The sequence below is a fragment of the Gnatocerus cornutus genome, chromosome 6, assembly GCF_029298725.1.
Source record: "Gnatocerus cornutus isolate USDA-ARS CGAHR chromosome 6, icGnaCorn1.1, whole genome shotgun sequence".
Taxonomy (NCBI): domain Eukaryota; kingdom Metazoa; phylum Arthropoda; class Insecta; order Coleoptera; family Tenebrionidae; genus Gnatocerus; species Gnatocerus cornutus.
Window position 1 is genome coordinate 5,522,389 of NC_142238.1, and position 19,288 is coordinate 5,541,676.

The following is a 19,288-nucleotide window of genomic DNA, read 5'->3' on the forward strand; positions in this document are numbered from 1 at the left end:
CGCATGTTGTTCTTATTGTCTTGGCATTATTGTTACCAAAAACGGGTCTGATTTCCTATAACGACGGCAATAATTTCTAAACTTGCCTTGAACTTGACCTCACGACCATTCAGAATTCCGCCGTCCTTAAATGCATATCGTTTGCATTCTCTTCCTAATTAAGAATGCGAGTGTTGTACGCGAAATGGCGTTTTCGCAGCAATTTTTCCTTTGATGCTTGTGCCGGCTCCTTCGCAAATTAGAGATCGCTTACTGGAATCGCTCAATTAGTAAAAAAAAGATAGTAATCCAGTTTGTGTCCCTTTTTTCGGGCGATTTATTACATTTCACGGCCGATGTAAAATTAATGTTGATGTATTGTGCTGTGGCATGTAAATGCAGGATGATATATTCGAAGTAAAGTTCCGATTTCTTTCTTTCGCCAGCGAAACACAAGATTTCAATATTGACGATGAAATTAATCGTTCAAATTGGGAGTTTGCAAACTTTTCTGCACAAGTAGATAAAGGGATGTCACGGACATTGCTAAATTTATTGCCTTAAACCTAATATACTCGTGCATTTGCTTTTATCATCATTTTATTGTCGTCACTGACTCGTTAAAAGAAAGGATTAAAAATTATTTCAGCTCACTTTTATACATCTGATGCGAAATTGGCAGTTTTATGAACGCTCGTAACAAAGTTATCTCCAAAAAAGATAACAACTTTCTTGTGTGCAGGAATTTGAAATCATAAATGTAATTTTTATGGCTGGTATAATTAAGTGGAAGATAAATGTAGTAGTCAAGATTAAAAATATTTGTTAGTAAAACTTGGAATAAATGCATTTTCTTCGAGTTTGAACCACATTTCTCTAATCTCATCTTGTCATATTAATGGAAGATGAAGAAGTAAATATGTTATGATATTAGCTAATTAGCTGTCAATTATAACCGTGAAAGTGACTATCCACATACCATAATAATCCTCGTTATCATCATATCTCCTCATCCTTAGTTATTAGACTGATTTCATATGCATCATTGTGACTATTCCACTAACAAGCTCGTAGCTGTCACATTTTCTTAAAATACAACCATGCATTGCAAATTTTTTGAATTTTCAACACGTCGAAGACACGGTAAAACAAAACAAAATAAAAGGCATCCACTTCCTGGTAACTGAAACCGATTAGAAGACAAATTACTCGATTAATTCGACGCACTCAACAATAAATTATAATAGAACGACAAGTTAATTAAATTGTCAGAATAGTTAAACGCCTCGGAAAAAATTAATTATGGAAGTTATATAAAGTAGTGTGTGGTTATAAAATCAAAATTATTAATAACAAGAACACAGTTATTCCATTATTCAACTCCTTTCGACGTCTTCACACATTAACAGGTCGTGCTACTGATTGTTATAATTAATGGAACTAGATTCGATGCCATTTTTATCAGATGCATAATGAATTTTTATGTAAAATAAACGATGGGCGATTTAGTGAAATGAGTTGGAACAGGTTTTATTCGATCAGTTTAATTAGCGAGGTTAAATTAGTTTTGGACACGCTTTTTCTTTGATAAATTACAATTTAACAATAAATGGCTCTGCTTGTTTTTAAGTAAGAGTTTTCAAACAGAACGACCAGGACCAGAATCTGAATTTTTCGAAACTGCATGTGCGAGAAATTGCAATTTTATTATCGATCACCCAATTTTTGTCCATAAAGTCCCGAACCATATTTAGCCGTCTGCTGCCGAAAATAACGTGTTTCTGCGAATACCAAATAACTCCCGCGTTAATGTCATATAAATTAATTTTTGTTGGTCAATATAATTGTAATAAAATTGTGCATAAACGCTTTTTATGCCTGGTAATTATTTTTAATGGGATTGCATCTGTGAAGTCCTCGCATTTTCAGGTTACTCGTTTTACCATCTCCGAATTTAATTCGTGTTTTGAAATTTTTATGCATTGGTGACAAAAAAATCAAAAGATTAACTTTCACGACATTTTTCTCTTTTGGCATTTTTCGGTATCAGTCTTTATGGATCGGTAAAAAACTTTAGCAAAGTGTGTCATCGAAGAAGTTATGACGAGACAAAAAAATTAATCGATCACACCAGAATAGTGATCGGGCATCAATCTTTCTATCTGTGTCATAAGCCGACACTATTAAAGCAGTTCGAAGACCAACCTTTCAGCCAAAATTCTCTGAAACAGAGGTCGATAAATTCTTTCGTTGCAGTTGTAAAGCTAAAAATTCCATTTTATTGGCCCAACAAAAGTCAGAAATATCTTTAAACTCGACGGACGTTAAATAAAAATTCAATATAATTGAGCATTTCCTTTCGCGAGGATTTAAAAAATCCGACAGAAACGGGAACTTTCTGCAATAAATATTTTACTTCATGTTTTATGACCAGGTACATGTTTCCACATTCTATAAAATATCAACTAAAGTGTTAGACCATTGCGGTCATTTTAAATCAGAACAACTTCGAGCTTGAGCTTAACATTTTTCTACAGTGTCACTATCCATTAATTTACACTTTCTGACAGCGTAAAAGAACAATTTTGTTGCAATTTCAGCATTCCGTTATCGTAACTCACGCATGATTTGCGTGAATCCATCATCGTCGCTTCGGATGGTCTTCAAAGAACCCGGAAGCGATACTAATGACAGATCACATAGGCAAATGCTCAGCTTGTCTTTTTATTTGATTTTTGATTAACATGTTAAGGATGACAGTCGGCTTACACGGTGTTATGAAAGGATATGAATTAAATTTATCTATTTGGTCCATCTACGTCTTTAGTAATGGAAATACAGCGGCGCCTTAACGAGAATCTTTTAATCTGGCGCCTGAGTTTTTTTTTGTGTTTTTGCATCGCATAATTGAAGACGACCAAAATAGCAACAGAATTCATTTTCTTTGATCTATTTTTAGAAATGTTTGACAGCAAACGGACGAAAATGGAATTCCATTTGCGAAGAGTGACAGACTTTTATGTTTGGTCGCATTTTTCTAAAATTGTTGCATCTTTAATCAAACTGCTTGACCGTTGTCTAGAATTCTGGGACATAAATCTTTGCCAAACTTGTTTACTGTAGTTTAATTAACAACTCATCATTCATTAAAACTTTTAATGAAAGCAGACTTGGCAAAAATCGCTTGGAATTTCTCTGACTTGCTACAAATGCATTTCCAGCAGATTACTGATACCTATCCTGGTTCTGACCGAGATAATGGCTCAAAATGTTATACTTCTTACACCAAATGCCATTCTAGTGCCGGAGTTTAGTCGTTCTTTTCATGTTTGTGATCCCAGTTGCCAAGTTTCCCACCGATAATTCCACAGTGTTTGACATGTAATTGCTATGTAAGCGATCCCGAGATCGTCGTTAATGTTTATGAAATTATTTGTAGACTGTTGTCAATGCTAATATTGGCTTTTCCTGGGAAGAAGATGCTCTTTCAATGGCGTTATCTGCTTTAAGTTTGGTTTGCTTTTTGACTGTTTTAAAAGCTACCAATTTAATCGAAGAAGTTGAATTTTAACGTATTGGTATCAAATAGACAACGCAACGCATTCCAACATTTTTTAGCGACGTTTTATTAATAAAATGTTCCTTCGCCATGAAATTCCTGTGATTGAAGCGTCCGAGTGGATGATTTATGGCATTTCATTCGCGACATTTGCAATATTCCGCCAGATTTAAAATCTCCGGTTATCCCGTTCGTTTAACCCGTGATGTAAAAACCCGATTTTCACTTTTCACGCTCCATATTTTTATAATATGTTTACCGAAAATCCAATCGAAGTCGCTTTTACCCATTCCGGTGATCTATTCAGGCCCTCTTGAATTCGGATCGTGTAAATAGTAAAAAGCAAATTTTGAGAACTGTTGAACAGTCGTAGGATTGCCTAGTAAAAATTTATTTGGATCGGAAGTTTCACCGAAACAAAGGCAATTTTTTACACAGCAAGATTTCTCGTTTCGGAACGAAGATTAATTGCAATTTGAATAAGGATAATGTGAACAAATGAGATGGTTGTCGGTGGATATGGGTGCGGATACGCATTAAGCGCGTTTGGTATTAAAGGATCTTTGATTAAACACGCACTGACGCTTTTCTGGGACTAGTCACACGGTTCCACCCTATTTGGGACTACGAAGTGGGATTAAATGTCTGTTATCTACGTGGGAAATCCGTTTGTCCAGTGTATTTAAGGTGAAGCTGGAGGATTTGTTTGATATTGGGATATGCAACGGACTGACAGTAAGATTTATTTAAATATTAAGAGCCGGAACCGAAACTCCAACCACAAAATACGTATAATCCACCTAAATTGCTTGCAATAATGAGAACGCTAGGTAACTAAAATCTTATTTTCGTAAAAATAGAAATGGCGCCATCTTAAAAAATTCATTTGTATTTCCCCAAGCGGGGGAACTTTAGTAATATATTACCATAATGACATATTGATAAAAGTTTTTCAAACTTCACAAAGCCACGCCATTTGTTGACTTCCACTGGAAAATAAAATTTTCGAACGTTTGTGTCAGTTATTTAATAATGTTAAATAACATTTTTATTTAATTGGTGTCGACCTTTGACGCATTCTTATATACGGCATTTAATTTGTTTAGCTTCCAATTTCAACAAAAATTTTTTATTAACAAGCCAATTTCATTTTCTGAGAAGCCTGAATAATGAGAATGTTGGTGATGAACTGATGGCTAAGAGAATTATTGGTTTTTCTACACCCAATTTATTCACCGCAAAAAATGAGGTGCTTATTTTAGATAAACTAGGAGAGTCCATATACTGATTAAATGTTAGGCTAATTTTTTACCCTTTGTTTTAGAATAGCTTAGATGTTTAGAACAAATTTAAAATTAAGGAGGAGGAATTAAAAAAAAATGTTTTGATTGTTTACCAAACAATAGAATGTTTAATTCAAAATTTTGCATCCTAATTAATCATCCTGTCAAAATAAAGAAGTAGTCTCCTTCTTGCGGCAAGGCGTTTAATTTAAAATTTAAATAGATACTGGTTTAAATTTAACATTTAAAAGTGTTTTATTACCATTTTAAGATAATGAACTGACAGTAATTTTAAAAAATCACACAAAACAATCAAAATTTAATATATGCAATAACCATAAACTCAAGACTAAACCATCTTTCATGTATGTATTCCAAACCAGTTTATGAATTTTTTAAACGAAACAATAAATCTGGGACAATTTTATGTGCATTTATTTCTTTGGACTTCAGAGTCCATACAGTTAATAAATCAACGTCGGCAAAAATTAAAACATGTTTTGCTTATAAATACAAAAAATAACTAACGTGAAAATAAAAGAAATCGGCACTTTTTGATGAACTCTTCAGTTTTTCAGTGAACTACTCGCATCGGATCTAGTTGCCTTTTCTGGAATCTGAAAATTTGAGAGATTTCCACATTTCCTGCATCTGCAGTAGAATGTTCACAGATGTCGCGTCTACAGTTTTCTGCTCTCCATGTTATCGATTTTACAAGCTTCCTCCACCACGAAGACCTACTTTTGTGCATTTTATGTTTACTCCAAAGATGTCGCTTTAAAATACGTACCTAATTCAAACATTGTTATCTTCATTATCTCTCAGAGTCTAAATAATGTAATAATCCGATTAGATAAGAATGCTTAGTAGTGATGTTTCAGAATTTGTGTCTACATTTGATATTAATTGTCTAAAATATCTCTAATTACTTTTAGTTCAAATGCCAACTTAAAATAGGTAAATACATTTCGATCTAATTCCTTTCCATAATTTATTAACCCACGATTAGAGCGGTTTGATTTATGACACTCTGAAACAAATATCCCCAATTTAATGTAGATGGGTCTAGCATCTATTGTTTTATGGTCGTTTATCTATAGCTGAGCATTGTTCTCGTGAAATCAAAAGAAGTTGCATTTGTAATTGTAAAATATTGTTTTCACTATTGTTCAACAAAGTTTGGGATAAAGTGGATCCGAAATATACAAATTAATCTGAATTCGTAAATAAGGAAATGAATTGGAAAGCTCTAGTCGCCTCTTCCATCATTCGGATTTAAGACTTAAGCACCCAATAAATCAGTGTTAGAAAATATAAGCACCAAATACTTTGTAATTTTCAGAGTGAAAACATGGGTGATAATAAGACGAATATCGTCATTATCGGAGATGGGTATGTGGGTAAAACCAGTATTTTGAATGCGATACGTAAAAAGAAGTTTGAGGAGCAAATTCCGAACATGTAAGAATTACTGCAAACGCGACTCAAGCACTAATTGTTTTTAAGTTATGAGGATTTTGATTGGGAAAATAAAATTAATGGGAAACTTTTAACAATAAAGTTTATTGACACAGCAGGCCAAGAAGAATTCGCAATGATCCGATCGCTTTCTTATAGAGACGTGAGAACTCGGAATGTATAGAGATTCGTCAATAATAGACTTTTTCAGGCTAATTTATTTCTCCTGTGTTTTGCTATTGATGACATAGTTTCGTACGAAAATATCGAAAATAAATGGATGCCGGATTTACAGGAATATGATGCAATTCCGGTTATTCTCGTTGGTAAGAAAAATTCATTGTAGACAACGGAAACTGACATTTTTTTAGGCACTAAATCCGATCTTCGAGCAACCGAGCCGAACTGTATAAACAAAGAAAAGATTCTTAGATTCCAGAAAAAAATTGGAGCTGTTTTTTATGCCGAGTGTTCGGCCAAGACTCTAGATGGAATTGAAGATTTAACTAAGAAGATATTAAAATTTCTCTCTAAAGAACGCACTTCATGTGTCATTCAATAACCATTAGTAAAATTTGTATCAAGAATGGCTGTGTTAGAATTTAAGTAATAATATTGATTTCACTTGCAATAATAAACGTATCGTTTGATAAGGAGTTAGTAGAAAAGTGAATATTAGTAACAACACTTTTTGCTTTTGTTTTCCGTTTAATCTAGATACTTCAACCGTGTGAGTCAAATTTAAACTCATATTAACCCATTGTTACAACTATTTTTGCAGATTCGATTCAAAACCTTATATGAAAAATATACGGAATAAATTGGTTGCTTTTAATGTTATTTTTGGATAGAACAATGTAAAAACGATATCAAACTCTACATCCTGCCAACAATGACTGAATAACAATTTCAGCAAACGAATTACAGTAGTGGCAATAATATAGACAGTATTGTTTGATAAATGATAAAGAATTTTATCTCTGCCAATACAAGGGTTATTATTTTTAACGTATATTTGTTGGTTAACAGACTAACTCACGCTCTTGTGTAACGTGTTATCTTATCTTGATAATTTAAAGTAACCTGGCTCATTTATTTTTTGACAAGGTAGATTCCTAACCGCAATAACTTCTGTTACAATGCATCGTTCCTTTTCATGTTGTTTCTGTTCGTGATTTTAACTGTAATGGGATACTAAAAGGTAAGTTTAGCGATTTAGTTTGTCGTTAATTTGTCGTTAAATCTATTGAAAATATGCAGGTAAGTTCATCCCAACTGTAACATGAAAATCCACTTTCTTTGTACGGAAATCAACGAGCAGTTGCTCAAAACTAATTTATTATAATATAGAGAAGGATTTAATTTAATTCAGTTGTGTTATCTATAAAATGATGTTTTAGATATCTACTTATCACACAACTCCTCTAAGTTTTGTGCTGACAAAATTGATTATTACTTTCAATACAATTTGTCTTTTCTGGCCACGTTTTTAATAATATAAAATTAAACGACTTTTTTATGGCATCGTATATTTCCAACAACCCTCCGCTTGTGGCTACAACGAATTTTCGAGTATTAACTTCATGACAAAGCAAATTTTGTGATCCACTTTATAATCACGTTCTGAAAACCACAATAAAAACGACACTTGCACGTAATTACAATTATTTTATCTGTTCGCTGATTACTTTGAAGACGTCATCATATGGTCTTTCATCACAATGCAGAAACGCATTAGGATTACGGTGGTCGGGGACGGTGACACAGGCAAGACTTGCATGCTGATCGTCTACAAAGACAGGAAATTCGACGAAAGATATATTCCAACAGTGTAAGTCAAATTTAATTCAACTTAACACATTGTTTATGGCTTTTTTTGTAGCTTTGATGTTTATTCGATGACAATTCCAGTAAATCGGGATGCTTATACAGTGATATTACAAGACACAGCTGGTCAGGAAGAATTCGAAAAATTGCGCCAGTTGGCCTATAAAGATGTAAGTATGATTTTCTTATCAACCGAATTACTTTGAGTGTGTTTTAGACCGACGTTTTTATATTGTGCTATGCAGTGGATGATGTCAATTCTTGGGATAACGTAAAAGAAAAATGGGCTCCAGAATTGAGAAAATGTTGTCCTAGAGCAAAATTGATATTAGCTGGTATGTCCTCTCAAACGTTATTTAAAATTAAATTACCAGTTTTTTTTAGGCACGAAATGTGATTTAGAAAGAAAAAAACAAGTTTCTTCTGCAGAGGGACAACGACTAGCTAAACTGATAAAAGCAGACGCATTTATAGAAAACTCATCTAAATTAGGAAAAAATGTCGACGAAACGATTTGTTTAGCCATCACGACTTACGTAAACCATGTGGTGAAGAGAGAAAGCAGTCCCGTCTGTACTTTAATTTGATATTCCAATGTGATATTAATTATAACCTTTGGAGTTTTATTTTCGTATCGCTATTTAATTACACTGTAAATACAAACTTATTTAGTGACTTCCGACGTCTGTAGATAAAACATTCATTAGGGAATAAAAATAAACCCTCAATTAGTTAGCTTTCACAACTTTTTGTTTCCTCATTTTATAGGAAGTAATAATAAACATTGCAAAACGGTTTTTTGTAAGTAATAAAAAATATTCCAGAAAGTGATATATTTCAAATTAGCTATCTTTGGTAGGTACTTTTAATTTTATGTGTTCTTTCAATGTCTTTACAACGTAACAGCAATAAAGGGCCCGTAAAGTTAACATGCTGCCTCTGACATTATTCAAATAATTACACTCAAACGCTAGATGCCGGGATTTACTGACGTTCTAAAACAGAATTACTTTCTTTGATTCCGCGCATTATAGTCGATTGTTTGAGCACTAGGTTTACAATTTTTTATCGTGGTTGGAATGAAATGTTTATTCTTCTGTTTACTATTGTTAATTACCGCCACAAAATTTTATCTTCAGATTTATCCATCTCTCTTGCAATAACATGTAAGTCCGCTCGTAAATTTCGCTTAATACAGTAACGTGAGATCGGTAAACAGACTTTCCGAAATTGAATAAAGCATCTGCACGAAAGTATTAAAAGTATCTACCTCTGAGAGACGTTTCCCAAAATTTATCGAACTAGAAGTTCGAGTTTGAACTGTAAAAAGCAATGAAACTCCCAATTGAACTGTGGTAACTATTCGAATCTGGTTCGCTCAATGTGTATCTCTTATCACTAAAACAAGATCGAATTGTGGAAATCAAACGTACGTGCCTGCAGTAAATTCAGCACAACATTCCACGATAAGCTTGTTAATTTTGATTTGTGTTTGAAACCTCCAGAAGTAATTTGTAAAAAAACTGACTGTAGTTTTGTTGAAAAGAACGCATACATAATAGGATTATTGTCCTCAGCAACTCGCTTTGTGGGTAAAAAGAGCGCTGACATATTTCCTGCGATCGTAAACGGGGTTGCATTTAAATATTCAAATCCAACACCGATTTATATCTCTCTTGCTGTCCATTTCGAACATGAAAATCTCATATTTCACGGCAAGATGTTTGATAATGCAAAAACTAAACAGCCACTATTTATTGTTTTCCAGGATTTATATACCACCCGATAAATCAGTTCACTGGTGACAAATTCGTTGCAATGTACAGTGTGAGGAATGCTGGGTCAACGATCCTAGCTTTAAATTAACATTTCAGCGAATGTCCTTCCTCTTATGGATGGCTTGATGTCTCATCGTCCGTTGGTAATATTTAGGGAGTGAACGTCACGTCTCCTTCGTATTTTCCTGCTGCAGCTGATATTGGGAAAGTGCACTGTTTCAAACCTTGCCACATACGTTACATTGAATTTATTCATTTAATCTTGCCGCGCTCATAGAATTTTTATAGGGTTGATGCTTACGAAGGACTAATAAAACAGGAACGACGTCTTTAAAACGATGTTGCGCTTTGTCCAAAGACTCTTCGTTTAGATGGTAAACGGAGAGAACTTGAAGGTGAACAACGTCTGCAAAATGTTAATAAAGGGTTTAATATTTCTAGCAAAAGACGTTGCAATCAAGAAATACATACAATATGATGTAAAATTACTTTTTAGAGAGTGTAAATTGACTGACAACGACTGAGTTTTACCAAAGGTTTATAATTGTTAGTTAAAAACGTAATAAAAGCGTACACCCGGTTTGATTTCTACCCAAATGTTTTCATTTGTCACTAGTTTTATTAAAAGTGACCCGGCGCATCCACCATTTTTACAATTAAAAAACTAAATAAATAAATGTTTATTTCTCTAAAGTAGAATGATACGGCACGAGAAGTCGTGGCAAATCAAGAATGGTAAAAAAATCTTTTATAAACCTACAAGAATTGGAGAAGTAATGTTCAAACCCAATTCTTTTTAAAAAAAGCGGTTAATTATTATTAGTCACACAAACCCCGACAAGATAATGTGTCAGTTTGTATGTAAATGTTTATTATTCCACGCGACGTCCCACAAAACGTGAATTGGAAAAATCATCCAGTTTCATCCACAAAGATATTTAACTGTTATGCAGAACCAACTGCCTCGATTTTTAACACTGTTAAACTGTGTCATGAACTCCAGAGGTGTCAATTAAATATTTGTTGCTTGTTTGAATAAAATTAATTTGTTGTTCAGAAACGCAACTGAGCCTTTTGAGATCCTTTTTCGTAACCACCGTAAATTTTTAACAAAGAATTACCGTCACGTAAACTTTTTTTTTGCACAATATCGAATTTCATCCATTCCCAACCTTGTCGATAAATTTCCCCATCCCCGATTGAGGTCATTCTTAATTGAAAATAAGCAAATGGACCGGCCAAACAAGTTTCCGCATCGGTTAAAATAAAATTTTACAGTTAGTGCCAGTAAATCCATGGGACGTCTTACCTAAATATGCATACGGGATGTTTGCGATGTTGTTTTTCGGCCATTTGTTATAAGTTCGCGTGAAAGTTTTAGGTTTGTTCTATTTTGTTCCCGCCGCTCAGTGACCGAGTAAGCCACGGCAGTAAAACTTCCCAGGAAGATCCCAGATCTCAGGAGAAGAGCACTAAGCCCCAATTGCTCTGTCATTGCTCTAACTGCACTCGACGACAAAGATTTCTACTTCCAATTTAATATCTGTGTCACCGTACATTAATCGACGGTGAAGAAGAACGGCTAAGCGAGGAACGATAATATAATTATCAAAGATTTTATTGATTGCATAAGAGTTCTTCTAAAATTAAATCGTTTCACTTTAATTAAATGAAATATATGATCGGTGGTCATCGCAGGAATAATCTAGAATATGCCACACGTGTAAACTTTAAGTTCAATAAAGATGATACCTCGGTGCAGGAACTAGAATTCGAGCTTAATAGCACGTTTTGCATTCTGTGAAATTCAATTTAAACCATACTCGTTGCATCGCTCTGCACTAATGTAATTCCAGATAAAATCGCTGCTAAAAATGACGTTGCTTCCTACTTACAAAGCTCGCCAATTAAGGTCATAATATTTCAGCAAAGAAGTTTTTCTTGTAAAAATTGAGCAAATTGTGAGAATATTATTCTGCTTTTCCAAGAAGCTGTAAAAAATACGAGTGCGTTTATTTCGCATTAATCATTATTAAACAAAAGAAAAAAGAATAGTAAAATGCAGTAGATGCAAAGTAAGTGCATAATAAAATGCTTATAGGTAACTTTATAACTAGATATGAAAGTTATGTACGTCACATTGCAGGAATATTTAGAAAATGTGTTCATACAAATATTTCCGCACAATATTTGAGTAATGCACCGTGAACTACTTTGAGTTAAATGACGAACTACGTAGAATTGCTTCACGTGGATTCAGTTTACAAAAGCACATGTATGTTTGCATCCATTACTATCAAGTTTGAAGCGAGTAATTACATTTGCCAATATTGATTTTACGCTAAACTTATTGTTAGTGGCGTTCAACATTTTAACTGAAGAAAATTGTGCGGATAGATATTTAGTGTGTCGAACAAATAAATCTGTTTCTATGCATTTGTAATAATAAACAACCGATTCAGGAACGGATTTTACGGGAATAAGAGACAACGCTAATGCAATAAATTGTAGCCGAGAGCAAATAACAATAATCTACGAAATAAAAGTAAAAAAGCCTCCAGACCGTTGTCGTTTTCGTAGATACTTTTTGGATTCTATATCGAACTGCCACAAAAAATAACACAAAATTTATACCCACATTGTCTAATATACTTGGTGTCCCAAATTTAGTTTTATTCTGGACCGTCGATAATGATAATGAAGGATTTAGTAAAAAATAGTTAATATCCTAACCCATTATGTATTAATATTTCTTTCAGGATGCCCAGAATAACGTGCTTGGCATTCGATTAAGTTCCTTCGAGATACAATCTCGGCAAATTAACTGACTGTTCCCTTTAATTAGCGCTATCAATCCTTACAATCAGACTGAGTTATTTACATTGATTTACAAGCTGTTGCGTTAAATTCAAAGTAATTTCAATATGAGTTACAAATTAGTCGAAGCATCGTGTTTGTCGAGTTTACAGATTCATTAATTCGTCGTAATTACATAATTAAAGTCACCCACTTCAGAAAGAGCTGTTTGAAACGATACACAAGGTAGCTGCTCGGTCTAAAGTCTAGACGTTTATATTACACAAATGAAAGAAAATTTCACATGTAGGTGGAAAACCCAAGGCTTTCAGTATTACTTCTCAGAAACTTGCTTTTGATATCAGCGTGGATTCCCTTCAGGGATGAAATCTTATTTTGTCTTATTTGATGATTTGCAAGACATGCTCAGCCCACAGAATCATAAAAGAAAGGCTAATGCCGAAAGCAGTCAAAGGCGTGATTTTTTTTATCAACAAACTTCATAAAACACACAAATTTCTTCTTCTTTTACGTGTGACGCTCTAATTTAGTAGTTACTTGACTAAATGCGCTGCTGACACCACAAGAACTGCATGAGTTATGTATTTTTTAATTTGCGACACGCTTACGCACTTGGAAGAAAATCAAACTTCGCAAGCAATTTTCAGAATGATTTATTTTAAAGTTTGGAAAGCTCCTAGTTTAGAGGAATTTTATTTTATAGAAATACGCCCCGACTTGAGTAAATACCGGCACCTTATGCAAATTCCCCAAATAATAAAGAGAATAGAAGCGGAATGGAATAGTCCTGTTTAGCATTTCTGCCATAATCGCTTTTTGCTTGTTTCTGTTAAAGGCCGAGATCGTAACGTGCAGCGTTAAAAATTATTGCCGTTAATTTTTTCGATTCACAGGACGTTTTTATGAATTGCGTCCGCTAATTTGTTCCGAATGAAAAAATGAATTAAAAAGAAAATGAGTAGGAACGGCTCTGCATTGTCGTTATTTTTATCACTCCCAGACTAAAAATATAATCTTGTTTACTAATCATGTTTTATACATTACATTTATTACACAACTGAAACAAGGTATTAAATTTGATTAAAGCGCAATGCATCTAAATTTCCGCAACGAATTCCGCTCTACATAATTATGGTAAATGACGGCATGACATTAAAACCGTCGATTTAGCCTCGACTTTTAGTTCTTATTTAGTGACCATAAAATGAGCGGTTAACCCAATAATGAATCTCAAATTATTTGTTCCGTTTGTTTCACTGTATGGGGCCTTTTATTTTTTTAATATGTTGGTAGAACTGTTTCAGATTGACACGTAGAGCTACCAACACATTTAAAATTCTTTTCACACAAAATATTGAATTATTTTCTTGATGACAAGTGGAGTTGAATTTTCGATATTATCAATGAACTCCAGCAGACACTTTACGTATAAATTGCTCATATTGTCGTCGTTTTACTCAGTCTGCATCTGCGAGACTTTCGCACCTCGTAAACTAAAAAAACTAATAAAACTGTAACAAAACCAATTTCCGATGGCTGCCAGTGCATCCACGAATCGGCGAAGTTCAACAGCAATATTAGCAACAAGAGCACATCAAAATCGAGAAAAACTCACCTGCGAAATGCACCGTTTCCACTTTGAACTTCTCCGATCCTGGGAGAATAAGTTGCGAACACGACAGTTGTACTCCATGATTCAACACATGCACCAGCACTGAACACACCACCACAACCCACCCCCAACCGCCCTCTAGATAATAATGTCTTCGCAAAGTTGTAGTTTTCCTTGCGTCTAAGGGTAAATCAGGAGGACCCTTCACACCTCCACCATTAGAGTTGGAGTCGTTGAGACAACTATGAATTGGACACCGGTTGGGTTTAGTTTCAGTGTAGATAAAGTCCCAATTGTCTACTTTGATGCTGGGACGTCGACCCATAGCGTGGAAGTCACCCTCATTGATGTTTTCCTCGATGCGAGTCAAGGCCAAGACGTGGAATTTTTCAAGTTCCGGAACAATGTTTTCCGAGCGAGAACCGCATTTTCCTAGAGGAAAAATCTATCGGTAATTTTGTTGTGGGTGGTTTGTTTAGTGAGGAATGAAGAAGAGGAAGAGGATGACATGTAAAACATATAAAGTGCTTTGGGAAAACTTTCGGGCGCTGACAGTTGTGATAAATGAGCTGATCTAATAAAAGTTTGATCACTGGAATATGTATGATTATTACTTTAAAGTAATCTCCGCAGAATTGTAAAAAAATCAACCCTAACTTGTTTCAAAGATGATCGATCGTTTTTTGAAATCGATTTTAGTTTAGTTTTAGTAAACTTTTGAAGTAATTACACCAGCTGAGGAAAGATTCTGTGAACTGGAAACTTCAAGTATAACTTTTTAGATTAAATTGGTGGGAAATTCAGGATTAATTAAGTGTCAGGTTGGTATAATTTTGTTTAGAATTAGGAGACAAAAGTCTGTATGCATACGTATGAACGTACTACATACATGCTTCCTGATTAAAGTCTTATTTCAAAGGCGCTCTTTTGGGAGAAAATTAGAGCAGAAATTAACACAGTCACTGGCTGTGTAAAGGATGTTGAGGAACTGTAAATTTAATCGGAGAAGTTTAATTAACAACTAGCAAAAAACAACAACTTTTTGTCAAAATAGTGTGTATCAGCAGTAATTTGAACTTCAATTACGAAAATCAACAAATATGGCGCCTCCACCATTTCTGTTTATTAGCAGCATTATGTTCTTATTATTGTATAATTGTGGAATTATCTACAAGAAATTTGGTTCTCACATTCTTGTTATAAATATTAAAATATTAAATCCATGAAGAAACTGCGAATACGAAATGTTTTATTAATGAACGTTGTAAAAACTTCGAATACAAGAAAATTTCGACGTAACCGCTAGTTAGGTCAGGAGTCAAATCCATTTAAACTTTCTCGCATTTATTGATATTTACTTCGCACCGTTTGCGTTCTTCTGCGAATTCTATTAATTTAAAAGACACTAATCCCATGTATGGTTTAAGGTGTTGGCTTTTAAAAGAGAAATTCTGCGCATTTGTTTATCACGACAAGTTACGATGAATATTTAACTAGGCTAACATCGTATCGTCTAAGAATGCAATAATTTTATTGCTTAGCGCAAAACTTGTTTTTTTTTATCGCAGTAAATACTGCAACTATTTTTAAACAAGCACAAGAACTTCACGGTAAAAATGTTAAATTTATGTACTAATTAGTTGATGGGCACGAGAAGCTTGTAAATACAACTTGAAAGTGGCATTTTCTAAGGTAACGTCGTCGCATCTGCTCTTTGCCAGCACTTCCATTAAATGAAAAGAATTTCCAGTTGAATAAGACTGGGGCTTTGTTTTTAATATTCACATTAATTCAATTCTGCAATAAATTATTGCGCAAAAATGAAAAAGTCACACTTTTGTGTCACATTCATCCACCACTCTTGATATATTAGACAGCTCATGAATAATCAGAATTAAAAACATTTTGCTTGCAAATAGCCAACAAAGTTAATACCTTCAAGAGATGTCTTTAGATGATGTTTTTCGATCAATATAAGCTATAAAAACATGATTTATAATACTTGAATATATTACTTCGGTTTTATTTTCTCGCATAATCTATTTTGAATCGGAAGTCTTTTGATATACACAAAAAAGTGAATACATTACAATGTTTTGCAAAGTTGCCCAACAATGCTACGGTATTTGAAACTTGAATTCTCTTGGGTTTGACAACTCAATTTGTTTGTTGGGGCGTATCATTTTAGGCAATTTATCGAAGGGAGAACTATCCATTGTGAAGACGGAAATGTAGTTTTTTGAATTCGAGAGTATTTATGAACCGTTTTTAGGAGTGACGACTAGAGCTGTCAGAAGTGCTTGTAAATATTATCGTAAAAATTCGAGAAATGGCAATGGGAAATATTCGTCTGGTCAGGGTTTTATACCTTTGACACACATTCTGCGATGATTTATGAGTAAGATTTGAAGTGAACGATTGTGGTTTATTTATTGTCTTTTCGGAGGAATGTAGTGATGATATTGACAGGAGTAAAAATATCACTATAAAAAGAACAGAAAACCGAAATTTTAATTATGGAACGAAAATTTTAACCGTAAAATTCATTCTAATAATACGTCCATTATCTCAACACTGCAAGAAGTTCATTATTCAAATAAATTTTGTGCAAACTTAACATTATTAAACACCCTCTTCGTTTTTGCTCCCTTACTCGGTAACTTTCATTTAAAACTGTCTTGTTTTTTCGCCTTGTAAAAATAATTTTTTACCAATCTTTAAGAAGTCTTTTATTTAAGAGTTTCCCAACTCCTGAAAGCATCTTTATAAAAATCGATGAACTTATTTTCACTAAACAAAGAAACGTTATTAATGATTTTAGACAGCGAGAAAAGTCGGACGAAATAAAAATTGCTTTTATCTGGACCCTCTTGTCACCAACGTAATATAAATTGAAAAGTCATTGATTTAATATACTGACCCTGCTCATCGTGATGTTCAAGGTCACACTCCGTGTCCTGTTCCAATATGGTAGAGACTGTGTCAGTCCTGATAGTGGTCCTCATTGCAGGTCCCGACATCTTCGAGAACAGCTCTAAATGGTTCCTCGATAAGGGATAAACAACCCCGTTTTCAACATCCTCGTCACCCTGAAGTTCGGCATTATTGTCGCTAAGATTACCCAAATCTTCAACTCCATTCTGCAAAGAAGGAGCACACATTAAGAATCGAAAGGTTGGTAGAATAAGACTGTACCTGGAATTCCGGTGCGTTTCCGGCCAACGTGCTGTAAGTCCGACCGTGAAGATCCACACGAAGTTGCACAACGGCTAACGTGCTCACAGGCCACGTTTTGCTGTGATTCAGAGTCATATCGAAGTCGTTGTGTCATGTCTTCAGCGTGGTTCGGAATTCGATGCTATTAGATTCTCTTTGATCGAACGTGGAACGACGTCATTTTTCATTTCTCAATTGAGTTTTTATCGGCTCCGGAGTTTGTATTAAGTGTTGAGCGCTAGTTACTTTTGTCTTTGTTTTATTGCTAACATGAAGTCGGCCAAGCCGGTGTTAAGTGTGATGAATCGTCTAAAGGTTATGCTGTTTAAGACCGTTCTGTATGGTTCATGTTTTATGAGTTGCGAAAAATTGGAGGAATTTTCAGAAACACCTGAAACGAAATTTATCATTATTGGCGATTACCCTAAACTGGCCAAGTAGAAACTTAATTTTTCTAGACCTTTTGTCTCAAACTTGACCCTGATTTTGTCTCGTTTTTTCCAGTACAAAAAGGCAATGTGCTCATAAAGAAAAAATAAAAAACTGATCTTTTTCATTCGAGCAAACATTTAGTTTATCTCTTTGTCTGTTTGCTTTCTTTCCCGTATGAGTCAATAATGACACCGATTTATAGGTTCCGCTTTTATTAAATAGGACAACGCAACTTCATTGGCAATGAACAAAATCAATAAATTATCAACATAACTATGTTAAACGCAACAATTTTATTGGATATCTGTGACAGTCCGTGTAATAATTTTAATCAGGTTTTAGTTCAATTAGTCTCCAAACCCCAGAAGTTGCGCAACCCTTAATGACACCTCTGTGAAATTCTTGGGAGTCTTCGAGTCTGGTCGAACCATGCAATATTAATGTTACTCTGCATGATGTATTCAGTTCTTCAAATTTGCTTTAGTTTCCTAGTTAAACAATAAAAACAACCCACAGGACGCCCGTTCCAATTTTTATTCCCATATTTTACGCCCGGAGCTATCAAAAATGTTATACAGATTTCGATGATTTTACTATCCGGAAACGCAATATATTCTTAAACTCTCCGCTTTTCTCGCCATAAAAATTGTTCTGATTGAACATTTATCGATCTGTTGTCTGGACCCGTTGGAAATTTTTAATTTTTTTATGGAATAATACAGTCGGATCTAACCCATCCAATGTGTATAGAATTGCCGTAAATATGTAAATGTAACGATCAAACAGAAAAGAACCGTAAAAGTGCAACAATTCTTTCTCGTCGTTTACTTACGATTTCAAATCACCCACAAGAATAATGGTTGTGTCACTAACAAGGATTTTACCACTACAATCACTATATTAATGTACCGTAAACAAATCGGCCCTTGATCCCTCTTCAGGGCCAATGGCAATTTCCACTTGATTGTGCTGGATTACTGATGACTCTGCTAACAAATTGCCAATTGATTTGCAACTATTTACTTTCTCTAGTTTGAGGTGTAACGTACGAACGGAATACATAAAGAAGAACGTGGTCTACATTCAAAGTTCGCAACAACTGATGAAATCCGACGCTTAATTAAGACGTCGCTTTTACATAACTTCTTGGAATTGTCCGAGCGTCCACACTTAATGAAAAGTTGAAGGTGTGGTAAGAACGGGTTTAACGTTGAGGTGGGTTATGGCATGTGCCAAAAGTCTCTTATCCAATTTGAATAGATTTCAATTTTCTAATCCGATTTTGCGTCATTTTTTATTTCTTGAGTAACAATCTGAATCAACTCGG

At 34.3% G+C, this 19,288-nt stretch overlaps 3 protein-coding genes across 3 annotated transcripts; 2 read left to right on the forward strand and 1 right to left on the reverse strand.

Moving 5' to 3' along the window:
- Window positions 1-5,690: 5,690 nt before the first annotated feature.
- On the forward strand, window positions 5,691-6,950 carry LOC148172385 (ras-like GTP-binding protein RHO). Its single transcript, XM_088039491.1, has 5 exons — window positions 5,691-5,778; window positions 6,164-6,282; window positions 6,328-6,442; window positions 6,491-6,605; window positions 6,651-6,950. The coding sequence occupies exons 2-5, from the start codon at window positions 6,173-6,175 to the stop codon at window positions 6,839-6,841; spliced, it is 531 nt and encodes a 176-aa protein (XP_087895617.1). The 5' UTR covers window positions 5,691-5,778; window positions 6,164-6,172; the 3' UTR covers window positions 6,842-6,950.
- A 362-nt stretch (window positions 6,951-7,312) lies between these two features.
- Window positions 7,313-8,837, forward strand: LOC148172386 (cdc42 homolog). Its single transcript, XM_088039141.1, has 5 exons — window positions 7,313-7,480; window positions 7,975-8,110; window positions 8,162-8,276; window positions 8,324-8,441; window positions 8,491-8,837. Exons 2-5 carry the CDS (start codon window positions 8,001-8,003, stop codon window positions 8,691-8,693), a joined length of 546 nt encoding a protein of 181 aa, XP_087895267.1. The 5' UTR covers window positions 7,313-7,480; window positions 7,975-8,000; the 3' UTR covers window positions 8,694-8,837.
- Window positions 8,838-13,954: 5,117 nt separating this feature from the next.
- On the reverse strand, window positions 13,955-17,634 carry LOC148172387 (uncharacterized). Its single transcript, XM_088039755.1, has 5 exons — window positions 17,509-17,634; window positions 17,234-17,453; window positions 14,317-14,745; window positions 14,159-14,212; window positions 13,955-14,019 (listed from the first exon to the last, which is right to left on the reverse strand). The coding sequence occupies exons 1-5, from the start codon at window positions 17,623-17,625 to the stop codon at window positions 13,955-13,957; spliced, it is 885 nt and encodes a 294-aa protein (XP_087895881.1). The 5' UTR covers window positions 17,626-17,634.
- Between the last annotated feature and the right edge of the window lie 1,654 nt (window positions 17,635-19,288).